Source organism: Lipotes vexillifer, unplaced genomic scaffold (assembly GCF_000442215.2).
Source record: "Lipotes vexillifer unplaced genomic scaffold, Lipotes_vexillifer_v1.1 scaffold1004, whole genome shotgun sequence".
Classification (NCBI taxonomy): Eukaryota; Metazoa; Chordata; class Mammalia; order Artiodactyla; family Lipotidae; genus Lipotes; species Lipotes vexillifer.
Window position 1 is genome coordinate 78,558 of NW_006793064.1, and position 12,491 is coordinate 91,048.

The following is a 12,491-nucleotide window of genomic DNA, read 5'->3' on the forward strand; positions in this document are numbered from 1 at the left end:
CAGGAGCCTTTCAGAGCTGCCCACAGCCCTACTCTCACTACTCAGGGACAGAGGGATGAGCTGTGCCGTATTAGTCTCTGGCCAGGAGCCAGATGGGATGTGCATATCAGAGGAAAGGAACTACCTGCACTGACTTGGGTAGGTAAGCAATCTGGGGAGCTTGGACTCTCTTTCTTTCCCTGGCCAGACCCCTGGAAGCTCTACCCTTTCCTTGCCTGTAGGTGGAAGCAAAGGCTGCATAGACCCACCTCAGACCAACTTCACGCATTGCTTTTCTTCCCCCTCTGGGAACCACAGCATAAAGCAGCAGTCAGGACCACTCATGCCAATCTTTTTTTTTTTTTAATAATTTTATTTTATTTATTTATTTTTATTTTTGGCTGCATTGGGTCTTCGTTGTTGCTCGCGGGCTTTCTTTAGTTGTGGTGAGCAGAGGTTACTCTTCATTGCGGTGCTCGGGCTTCTCACTGCAGTGGCTTCTCTTGTGGAACACAGGCTCTAGGCACGTGGGCTTCAGTAGTTGTGGCTCAGGGGCTCTAGAGCATAGGCTCAATAGTTGTGGCACGCGAGCTTTAGTAGTTGTGGCTCGTAGGCTCTAGAGCGCAAGCTCAGTAGTTGTGGCGCACGGCTTAGCTGCTCCGCGGCATGTGGGATCTTCCTAGACCAGGGCTTGAACCCGTGTCCCCTGCATTGGCAGGAGGATTCTTAACCACTGTGCCACCAGGGAAGCCCATGCCAATCTTCTGTAAGATCTGTTACTCTGCCACTTTTTACCAACCTCAGCAAGTCCAGGTCCAGGTTAAGAGAGGTGCACTCAGGAGGCAGGCAGGGTCTGGCCATGAGAGCCATTTTGCCCTCCAGGTGGCTCAGGGTAGGACTTCCTGCTGCCATTGCCTCAGACCTTGCCCAGTGGTGTTCATGGCATGTGCCCAGCCTTGGCTCAAGCCAAGCCAGTCTTTTTCACTCACACCTCCTGGCCATCCCCAACACTAAATTCAAGACTCAGGAGGTTCTCTCAGTGCCTCCCTGACTCCCCCACACCATCTGGCTCATATGAACACATTTCTTATTCCCTCAGACACTTCCTGGTAAGTCCTTCTTCTTTTATAAGCTCGAACCCTGTTTTTCTTCCTGCCAATGGTCTTGTCTTTCCTTCCCACCTTCTGTCTGTCTGACAAGGTGGAAGAGTCTAGAGCTTAGTGGCCATATACACCCCCCAACTGGTTGAGGGCCTGGCTTTAGGTCCTCCTGGGTGATACCATCATCTTTGGGATAGTCACCCATGGCCAACATACAGGGCTTCATGCCAGAGGACTCAGGAATTGGGCAAGACACCCCTCTTTCCAAAACTCAACCAAGGCCCTGGGCAGACCTATTACCTGTGTGGCACGGGAGTTAGTCAGTGTGTCCTCCATGAACTCATGGCAACCGGCAGGCCTACCCTAAGCAAAGGCCTCCCCAACTCCCTTCAGCTTGGAGGTCAGGGGCTCTTGGGGTCCATGAGAGAGGTCTTCCAAACACCTCCTCTGTGGTTGGGGGTGATAGCTACCTCCTGAGGCCTCCCTAAAATGACAGGAGTGAAGGATAACCCTACTGCAACAAATGGAATGGGCAGCCATCATCAGTACCCATAGATTTCCACAAAAATCTGGGAGAGAGCATGGCCAGGGGATAGGAGACTTACACAATAGCCAGAACCCACCAGGAGAGGGCTACGGATGCAAGGGACGAGCGGGGAAGACCTGGATTTACAGATGCATTAAACAAGCCTGAAAATGGAGGTACTGATGGAAGGTGCGAGCTTGGTGCCACCCCTCCCTACATCAGGGAGTGAGCACCAGGAAGTGAGCCTGCTACCTGGGGCCAAGAATGAGAAGGGCCTTTCCTAAAGTCACCTGCAAACCATCCACGGGATCTTACGGCAGCCAGTACTGGACCTGACAGCAAATCCCTCTGCACCTAGGTTCAGACATGATACCAGATGACTGCACATTCCCCCAATCCCTGCCCATAAAGGTTGGGTTCCCAGGACACCTTTCTGTTATTCCTCCTCAGAGGGCCACAGGCAGCCAAGGACCCCTAAGCATGAGAGGGAAATCCAAGAGAAAGGCCATGATGTGCAAACACTGGCCCTGACAGAAATGAAAATGCTAGACCATAAAACAAGGGATAGCATATTTTGCCAAGGATGTATTCAGCGAGCAAGAAAGAATGTGTGCAAATTTAAAATGCGATTGCTGATTCAGCCTTAAAAGGGAAGGAAATTGGGACTTCCCTGGTGGCGCAGTGGATAACACTCCAAGCTCCCAGTGCAGGGGGCCCAGGTTTGATCCCTGGTCTGGGAACTAGATCCTACATGTGTGCCGCAACTAAGAGTTCGCATGCCACAACGATGGAGCTCACCTGCCGCAACTAAGGAGCCCACCTGCCGCAACTAAGGAGCATGCAAGCTGCAACTAAGGGGCCTGCCTGTTGCAACTAAGACCCAGTGCAATCAACTAACCAACCAGACAAATAAATAAAAAGAATGTAAGCAAAAGCAGGAATGGAAAGTCCCTGGGCACCTAGAGGAAGCCTCTGTGCTTGTGCTCCCCCTTACTGTGGACGCCAGACACAGATGACAAGTGCATGGAAACACCAAGGCCCATGGAATAGAAAGTGGAGGGAGCACGATGGGGAGCTTGCAGACAGCAGCCTTGAGTGATATCCTAAAAAAAAGGATTTTTACTTTCTGCCTTGACTCAGGTTGGGTTCTAAAGGTCTATCTACATGAGATGGTCACTGAGACTAACAGCTCCCTGAGGGTGGGTACTATACTTGCCAAGCTCCTGACAGAGCCTTCATGTTACCTGGGGCTTCCAAGGTGGCTGGGCCGATGGACTCTGAGTGTAGAGTAGGTAGGAGGGACCAGAAACAGAGCTTAGTTTGTCAAAATCAGCCACAGGCTGGACCTCACAGAGTCAGGTGCCCATCACACTCCCACAGCCCTCAGACCTAAACTGGGGCAGGCAGGCAGCCCTGGCTCTGTAAAGAGACACTGGAAGGGGCTTCCCTTGTGGTGCAGTGGACAAGAATCTGCCTGCCAATGCAGGGGACATGGGTTCAAGCCCTGGCCCAGGAAGATCCCACATGCTGCAGAGCAACTAAGCCCGTGCACCACAACTACTGAGCCCATGTGCCACAACTACTGAAGCCAGCATGCCTGGAGCCCATGCTCCACAAGAAGAGAGGCCACCGCAACGAGAAGCCAGCATACCACAACAAGGAGTAGCTCCCACTCACCGCAACTAGAGAAAGCCTGCGTGCAGCAACGAACACCCAACGCAGCCAAAAATAAATAAATTAAATAATTAAAAAAAAAAAAAAAAAAAGAAACACTGGAGGACCTGAGGTATGAAAGGAAAGAGAAAGACTGAGGAATGAAAGGTAGGAGAATGAGAGGAAACTGGTTTGCATGCATTCACTGGCCCCCTCAGACGCTGACCGGATACTATGGTGTGGGGGAAGGAGCGTGTGTGTGAGGAAGCTGATGGTGGGGACACAGATCAGGAGGCAGCTCCCGGTCTACTCACAGCCGGGTGTGTACACAGAGGGTAGACCAGGCTCCAGAAAGCCTCTAGAGCACCTCTGTGGACCCTAGTAGCTGACGGCATCTGAATAAGAAGTGCTACCTGTGGGCTTCCCTGGTGGTGCAGTGGTTGAGAGTCCGCCTGCCGATGCAGGGGACACAGGTTCGTGCCCCGGTCTGGGAAGATCCCACATGCTGTGGAGCGGCTGGGCCCGTGAGCCATGGCCGCTGAGCCTGCGCGTCCAGAGCCTGCGCGTCCGGAGCCTGTGCTCCACAACGGGAGAGGCCACAACAGTGAGAGGCCCCACATACCGCAAAAAAAAAAAAGAAGTGCTACCTGTGCAGAGGACAGTGAGCTTATTTCTGCTGAGGAGACTAGGGAAGGCTCTGCAGGGCAGCTGACACTTCAGCGTGGAGAAAAGCAGAAACACAGGAGGGCATAGGAGCAGGAAGGCAAGGGGTGTTCTGCTGCATTGGGCAGTGTGATTTGGCTGAAGCCTGAATATCCACCGCAGCCCACCAGGCCAGCTCCATGAGGGCCTGAGGCCAGTGCCAAGGGTCCTGGGAGATGTTTGGCAAGGGAGTGGCATGATGCCCTGGGGCTGCTATACAGGACAGGGGGGAGGAGTGGGGCGATGGGTCACAAGTCTCACACAGAGGTGGGAGCAAGGAAAAGGGTCAGGAAGGCACCACAGAAGTTAGATGGGCAGGCTCTAGCAACTGAGTGGATGTGGGGAAGAGGGAGCATAATGAGTTTCCAACATTGAAACATGGCTCAAAGGGACTTCCCTTATGGTCTAGTGGGTAAGATGCCACACTCCCAATGCAGGGGGCCCGGGTTCGATCCCTGGTCGGGGAACTAGATCCCACAGGCATGCCTCAACTAAGAAGTCCACACACTGCAACTAACAGCCCGCATGCTGCAACTAAGAAGACTGCATGCCACAACTAAAGATCCCTCACGCTGCAACTAAGACCCTGCGCAGCCTAGATAAATAAATAGTTAAATAAAAAAAAAGAAAAGTGGCTCAAATAAAAGTGGCTGGGGGGCTTCCCTGGTGGTGCAGTGGTTAAGAATCCACCTGCCAATGCAGGGGACACGGGTTCGAGCCCTGGTCTGGGAAGATCCCACGTGCCGCGGAGCAACTCAGCCCGTGCGCCACAACTACTGAGCCTGTGCTCTAGAGCCCGTGAGCCACAACTACTGAGCCTGTGCTCTAGAGCCCGTGAGCCACAACTACTGAGCCTGCGTGCCATAACTACTGAAGCCCACTGGCCTAGAGACCATGGTCTGCAACAATAGAAGCCACCACAATGAGAGGCCCATGCACTGCAACGAAGACCCAACACAGCCAAAAAAAAAAAGTGGCTGGGGACTATGCTGGTGGTCCAGTGGTTAAGGATCCGCGCTACCAATGCAGAGGGCATGGGTTCAATCCCTGATTGGGGAACTAAGATCCTGCATGCTGTGTGGCTCGGGGGAAAAAAAAAAGTGGCTGGGCTGCTGGATTGTGTTTTCTGTCTGGACCATCAGGAGGACTGCTAGGCAGGAGATTGCCCTGAGGACCCTCTCAGCCCATTGGCTTCTGTGGAACACTCGGGAGGACACCCATCCCTCTGCCTCTGGCTCCCTCTGCTGGCAGCTTTAATGTGCATATTCCTGGAACCAGAAGAGAGTTACAGTATTTCCGTGGTTGTTTCAGAACCTGTGGCAAACAGATACGTTAGGTGAGCCATTCCATAAACAGGATGCCCTGAGTTGGTGCTCCTGCCCTTTCTCTGACCAGCCCTAGGTACTTTCTGGCCTCCCCTGGCCTCTCCTTGTCAGAGCCCAGAATCTACCTCAAAGCTGCTTTCCAGCTAAATCTTGGCTATCTCCCAGGGCAGGGGGTCCACAGCCTTCAGGCCCTCATGGGCCACCCACTCCCACAAAGCCAGGAGGAGTAAGGACACCCTTACCAGGGAGCTCCTCCAGCCTATAGCCCTTGCACCACCCCAGAGGGTCAACAAACCTCTCTAAAACCAGGCGGTTGACAGCCTCACTGTCCACTGGTGGCAGGTTCAGGGTTTCCTGCAGCATCGTTAGCTTTTTTCTCAGGCTCTTGGAGAAGAAAAGAGAAGAGAGTGAAAGAGCCGCTGAGGCACCAAGTCCAGAGGGACTGCCAAGGACTGAGCACCACACACGAAAGGCAAGCCCACTGGGAACAGAACAAGGCCCGAAACCCAAATATCAGGCTCAGGAGGCCAGGACCACCCGACCTCAGAACCCCTCTCTGGTGGAGCCCCTACTCTGGTGGTCTCAAGGATATAGGCACAGGACAGACTGTGAGGAAGACCCAGGTGCTCTCTGTCCTCTGCTGAGGAGGCCCTGGCTCCAGACCAAGGGCCAAGGCACATGTCCTGACCCACCCTGACCCAGGAGGATGCAGGGATCCCAGAGCAACCACCACTGACTGGTGTAAGGTTTCGCGGGCAGAACTGGCCAGCCCTGTTCTTGGAGGGCACATAAGCCACCCCTCGTTCCCGCCTGGCCAGAGATGTCCCTCACTGCGATTTCCTTGTCAGCACTCTGTAAGTCCTTCTGGGCCGACCTCAGCTCCAACTTGGCCTGGTCCAGTTCAGAGTAGACTGTCTGCAACTACAAGAAAGTGTAAGGAGAAAAGGATGAACCAAGGGGTGCCCATGTGCCCTGCCCGCACCTGCTGCAACATCAGCTCGTGGTAGCCCGGGGTCCAGAAGAGCTGGGAACACAGGAGGGAGACCCTAGCTCCATGGGGCTGGACCTTAGTCCGGCAATGTCCATCTGGAGCTGCCCAGGAGCAAGGGCTACTTCCTACACCCTTGCCCATGGATGCACCATGCCCAGAAATAAAAACTGCTGTGCTGACTGAATCAGGTTCCAAGATGCCTTCTACTGGGTGTCCCCTGGTGGCCTACTGGTTAGGATTCCAGGCTTTCACTGCCATGGCCCAGGTTCAGTCTCTGGCTGGGGAACTGAGATCCCACAAGCTGAGCAGCGTGGCCAAAAATCACAAACAAAATAAAACAAAACAAAAAATACCCCAAAACAAGAGGCCTCATACTCTGGGCCTGGAACAAAAAACAGGCCCCTGAAGCTGTCACATTTGGGACCTGTGTGCTCCAGCCAGCTGAGAGGTACCCAGAAGAGCAGAGGGGAACAGAAGTGTGCAGAGGCTGGGGGGATACCTGCCTGATCTGCCACCCTAACTGGACAAGCCATGTAGCCAGAGTCAATGCCCGGTAAGGATCAGAAACCAGCCTCTGTGAGTCATCCAACAGCCCCATGGCCTTGCTTAGGAGACACAAATGAGCATGACAAAAGGACAGCCACCTCTCCCCTCACTGTCAGCTCCCCACTGAATTACCTTGCTTCTGGAAGAAAACAAATCCTTCTTCAGTTTGTCAGCTAGCTCCCCTGAGGCCTTCCGCGCCTCTTTTAGATTCTCGTACTCTCTACAAAGGGGCCATAGAAAGACATGTCAGCACCAGACACCTGCTGGTCAGACTGAGCCACAGCACCAACCAAACACAAAGCCCATCCCAAGCCCTCAGCCCTTCTCATTCCTACTCTGACACCTGAGCCCAGAGGGGACCAGGTGGTGCTGTGGAGGGTCCGGCACCCAATGCAAGGAGAGCTGGTGAGTCTCTGTTCCCTGCCTGCCTGCAGGCACTGGCGATTTGAGAGGGTGTGCAGGAAGCCCCGGCCCCACTACGAGGCCCCCTACGCCACCTGACCCCTACACGAGGCATCTGGGATCCTCCATGCCTGTCAGCCAAGTGGTCCCTTTTCTCCCACCTCACACCCATTGTAGTGAACATCTGAGCTGAGTTTCTGATGCAAGCCAGGTAGGGTCAGTAACAGTGCTAATGGGAAACAGGCTCCAGATATCATGATGGGGCTCATGGCTCAGAAAGCTGTGCCAACGTCTTTAGAAATAACACTTATAATTCACACTCAATTCTCTCAATAATCCTGTGAGGCAAGTTATTATTATCTCCATTCAGGAAGCTGAGGATCAGAGAGGTTAAGAAATTGGCTCCTGGCCACATGGTGAAAGGGGTGAGGGTTCAAACTGAGGCAGCATGGCTCCAGAGCCTGCCCCTTAACTCCACCTGCTGTGCTTTACAAGAGACGGGCAACAGACGGAGAGGCATGGCTGGGGTGCCATGGCTTAGCTCCTGGGCTTGGATAGAGGGGCCAGAGTACACACTTCTTGAGGGACACGCAGTACACAGCCAACTGCTCCACCGCTGACTGTCCCACACCCATGTCTCGGATCATCTCCTCCACCTCGGGCCGCTGACTCTGGAGTAGGAGCTCAATTCTGAAAAACACCCAGCCCACGGCATTTAAAATCTGGAGGCTGATGGGTAGATACCCAGTGCAGCTCTGCTTCCCTTTGCTGCCGTTGCTATGGTGACAGCCTGAGCTGCTAGGATGTTTCAGCAGGCAGGTCTGTCCAAAGAAAGGCCCCACAGCAGAGCTAAGCACAGCTGCAGCGATGCTGCTGAGGAAGAAGGGGTGTTGACAGAGAGCCTCAGGTCAGGGATCCCGAGAGAGGTTCTTGGAACAAAACCCCTGCCAGGTCATTTGGCCACAGGCAACAGGGACAGGGAGGAGTGTGGCAAGAGCCCCCATGGAAAGTAGAGGAGCCCATAGAGGTTGAGTAAGACCTGTGCCCATACTCAGCTAGCCTGAGCCCCCCATGGCCTATGGAGAGTTGAGCTACAGAGGTGAGTCAGCCCCTGCTGCAGTCCTGAGAGCTGTGCCCCAGAGGGCCCTAGGTGCAAGGGCACAGGGCAGGCCCCAGTTCCAAGCTCACCGCTCCATGGTCTTCATCTTGTTCCGGAGCCGGCGGGCCTCCTCCCGTGCTTGTTTGGTCTCATCCTGCTGCTGTTCCAAGTACTTCATCTGCTTCTGAAGAGCAAACGTACCCCTACATATCTGTTGCTTGGAGGCTCCCAGGGGCCAAGGCTAAAGTCACTGGGATAACACTACCCTAGAACTGTATGCTTTTGAAAATGCTGATAAGCATATGCTCCAACCCCCAGGAGGTAAGGCTCCTGGGCCCCACTCTGGCTTGTGTTTCTTCTGCTAAGAGGCCCTAGGCCAGCTGCTTCCTCACCTCCCTGCTTGCTTCCTCCTGAAATATGTCTTACCATAGGCACAGCCCACTCCCAGGATCTATAGGCCTGCTGGGGCCTGCCAGGGTCCTGTGGCCTGCTGTGTAGGAAGCTGAAGAAGCCTGGAGCACAAATCCAGGCTGTGCTATCCACCATCTAGACCTATGGACAGTTGCCAGGGTAGGAGAGCTGAGCCAGAGGCAGCTGGCCAGGCTGCCCTCAGTACTTGGCCACTTCATCTCTGACCTGGGACTGCCAGCAGACTCCTGCTCTACAGCCAGGTGCTGGTTCACTCCTTCCTTCCCACTGGCCAGGCCACGTGATCCAGGCCAGCCACGAAGCAGAGACAGAAACAATGAACACCCTAGGGCCCTATCTGTTCACAAGGATGGCTCCCTTTCCCTTTCAAATGGCATCCAGCAAGGACTGCTCCTTCTTACGAGGCCAGAATATCAATTGTGGATTTAAGTCAATCACCTCATGCCCCTCGGAGAGCGAGAGGCTCACCAACCCAGGCTGATACAATATTCATCTGGGTCTAGAGCCACTTGCTCTGCAGGCTTTGATCTGCCCGGTCAGCTCAGCACAGCCAACTTCAAAGGCCCCCTGCTCCTCCCTGGGATGCTGTTTGATCTGGCTCCAGAGAGCAGCCCAGCCAAGGACCAGAGTGCTAATGGAAGGTTCTTCAGGCTGGCTTTGTCAGTGGAGTACAAACCACTTTTGGAAACACGGCCCAGCCTCACTGAGGTCTTGGCTGAGCAGCCCCTCCATGAAGCACTGGGCAGGCCTCACCTCTCGAAACTACCTAGTACAAAACCCATAAGTGCAGGCAATATGACTCTTTTCTCATGGGCTGGATGGGTACAGCATGGGAAGCCTGGGGAAGATGGGATTTGCCTCCATTTTACAATTGCACAAACCAAGGTATTGACCAAGGCAGAACCAAAAGACAAGCCCAGAGTGATCAGTCCAGGACTAAAACTATATCTCCCCAGCAATCTGTGTCCACAAGGCCTGGGGACCCACCTTGAGGGTGGAGCACAGCATCTCAGCCTTGTCTAAGGCCTTCTGCAGGGATTCAACAGTGGTGTTGCGTTCTTCCAGCGTGTCCCGCAGAGTGTCAATGATAAGCTGGCTGTCTCGTTTTTCCTTCTCTGGAGCAAGGGTGGGGGATAGAGGGAGAGGAGAGGCCCGTCCACACTGCAGTATGAGAACATGGGCCCTTGGGCTCCAGCACACCACCCCAGAGCCAGGTGAGGAACAAGTCTCAGGCCAGAAAGTTGGGTGGCCCGCTTCTCTCTCTGGCAGACACCAAACCAGGGACACCCAGCCAGAGTCTCTTCCTTCAGGGGATGAGACCCTCTTTCTGATGCTTGGAACTACTTGAGTAAAGATTTCACTGCTCTGTGCTCCTGTGGGTCTAGTTAATTCATCATCCCAGAACTCAAGTTCCTGCCAAATTTGGCAGTGGAACCCTCACCTACAAATACTTTGTCCTATCAGATAGCCCCCTCCCAGCCCGGGTCCTAGGCAAGCAGCCTCAGACAAAGAGAAGAGGCTCACCTGATCTAGGTGGACAGCTTCGGTCACCTCCCTTTCCTTTCCTTTTCTGCCAATCACAAGAGCTGATAGGACTCTTGGACATATGAAGCAGGGAGAGACCCTGGCTCTGCCAGAAGGTTGGACGCCTTCCTCCCAGGGCCTCTCCCTCCACTACCCAAGTCAGGGGCTTCCCAGGGCCCCTTGGGAACTCACCTTTCTGGGAAAGCAGGGCTCTGGTATTATCCAGTTCATTCTGCAAGGCAATACCCACAATAAGCAGCAAGAAGGCATCAGAGCTGGCCTCCATTCAGCCTCCCATAAGGCTTGTGGGGAGCCCCAGGAGGGGACAAGGAGGCCTATGGGCCCAGGGAAGCATGAACCCTGCACACCTCAAGGCCAAGCTAAGTCAACAATGGAGAGAGAAACCTTGCTTTATCTCTGTGTGCCTTTTTAAAAAGTAGGTAAAATGGACGAAAATAATCTCAGGTACAAGACCCTAGGACAGGAAAAGAGACATAAAAGGGGCAAAAAAAGTGGAGCTACGCCTGTGCAGTCAGTCTCATGGCAGAGGCTTCCGTCGCTTCCTTGGGCCTATGCTGGCCTTGACCCTCTCTGGTATTAGCTGCACTCACTGGGGACACAGAATTGGGATGTCCAAGCACCTTGGGCCACCACTGCTTCCCTCCACCCTGGGTCCTGCCTGCTTCATGGTCTGCCCCTCTCCAAGCTCTAAGCTGGCTCTGTGCACCATGAATCTTCCAGCCCCAGAATCCAATAGGTAGGTGAACCAGGACAACTTTGCACCCCTGGATGAAACCTCACCTGCGCTAGGCTCTAACCAGACTGTTGTGAGGGTCAAATGGGCCTCTCAAAGTGCATGCATATGTTCCGAAGCCACTGCCACAGAACCACTGAGAGGCTGAAGCAGAACTGAGCCCAGCTCCCATTCAGGAGTCCCATGTACTCAACACCCCTGTGGGCAAGAGACATGCCTACTCCATAAGCAGGAAAACCAGGCTTGGCAGACCTGAAAGGCCTGGCCTAGAGTTCATGGTGGTAGCTAGATGCAATCCAGAAAAATCCTCCTCCAGATTACCCTTTCCAGGTCAATGCAAGACTCAGAATATCGGGCTTCCCTGGTGGTGCAGTGGCTAAGAATCTGCCTGTCAATGCAGGGGACACAGGTTCGAGCCCTGGTCCGGGATGATCCCACATGCTGTGGAGCAACTAAGCCCGTGTGCCACAACTACTGAGCCTGTGCTCTAGAACCGGCAAGCCACGACTACTGAGCCTGCGCTCTAGAGCCCGTGAGCCACAACTACTGATGCCCATGCACCTAGAGCCTGTGCTCCGCAACAAGAGAAGCCACCACAATGAGAAGCCCGTGCACCGCAATGAAGAGTAGCCCCCGCTCAATGCAACTAGAGAAAAGCCCTCACGCAGCAACAAAGACCCAACGCAGCCAAAAATAGAAAATAAATAAAATAAAATAAGTTTAGAAAAAAAAAAGACTCAGAATATCACATGTGACCAATACTAAGGCCTAGCCCCAGTGCATGGATAAGTCCCTGTTGTCAAACTCTCTACCCAGGACTCTCGGGCAGGAGCTGTTGGTGGCTGAGCTGGTCAAATAGGCCGGACATCTGGGGTGGAAGCGGTGGGTAGAGAAGGGCACACACGGGCTGCCTGAGAATGGCTGCCAGCCCAAAGCTACCGCTAGTCCCCTGGCTCCTTCCACACCCAAGCAGGGTGCCTTCCAAGCCCTTGCTCCAAACTACTCAAGATTTTGCCTCCCTGTCTCCTAGATCTGGCTCAGAAGGCCAGAAAGAAATGAAGCTGCCTTTGTTGCCTTTATCACAGGGAGGACATGGCTTAAAACTAGGAGCAGTTACCATGACGACGAACATGTTAGCTTTAGGCATAAAAGTTCCACGTTCTTGAAGCAGTGAGGTTGCAAGGACATCACAGCACCCTGGGACCAGGGCCAAATGAATCCTGATCTGACAGATGCCCAGCAAATTAACCCTCAGAGTCCAGGTTCACTTGCAAACCCCAATCCCACTTATTTGAGAGGTTTCTGCCAATCCAATCCCTTTGTACACAAAGAAAGCAAAACTTTACACTTGGAGAGGAAGCAGTATAAGTGTAGGAGGGAATCCACCCATCCTCCCCTGCAGTGTGGGTTTCTATCCTGGCTGCATATCTTGATTCCAGGGGCTCTGCCCTCCATTCCTGC

General features: G+C 53.7%; 1 protein-coding gene across 1 annotated transcript in view; it reads right to left on the minus strand.

Moving 5' to 3' along the window:
• Nucleotides 1-12,491, minus strand: part of TRAIP (TRAF interacting protein) — a 25,762-nt gene that overhangs the window by 5,665 nt on the left and 7,606 nt on the right. Inside the window, exons 4-10 of the mRNA XM_007466210.1 lie at nucleotides 10,469-10,508; nucleotides 9,740-9,867; nucleotides 8,413-8,507; nucleotides 7,801-7,914; nucleotides 6,955-7,042; nucleotides 6,117-6,206; nucleotides 5,581-5,669 (exon numbers count right to left, since the gene is read on the minus strand). Of these exons, the coding sequence (XP_007466272.1) occupies nucleotides 5,581-5,669; nucleotides 6,117-6,206; nucleotides 6,955-7,042; nucleotides 7,801-7,914; nucleotides 8,413-8,507; nucleotides 9,740-9,867; nucleotides 10,469-10,508 (644 nt within the window). The remainder of the gene's footprint in view (nucleotides 1-5,580; nucleotides 5,670-6,116; nucleotides 6,207-6,954; nucleotides 7,043-7,800; nucleotides 7,915-8,412; nucleotides 8,508-9,739; nucleotides 9,868-10,468; nucleotides 10,509-12,491) is intronic.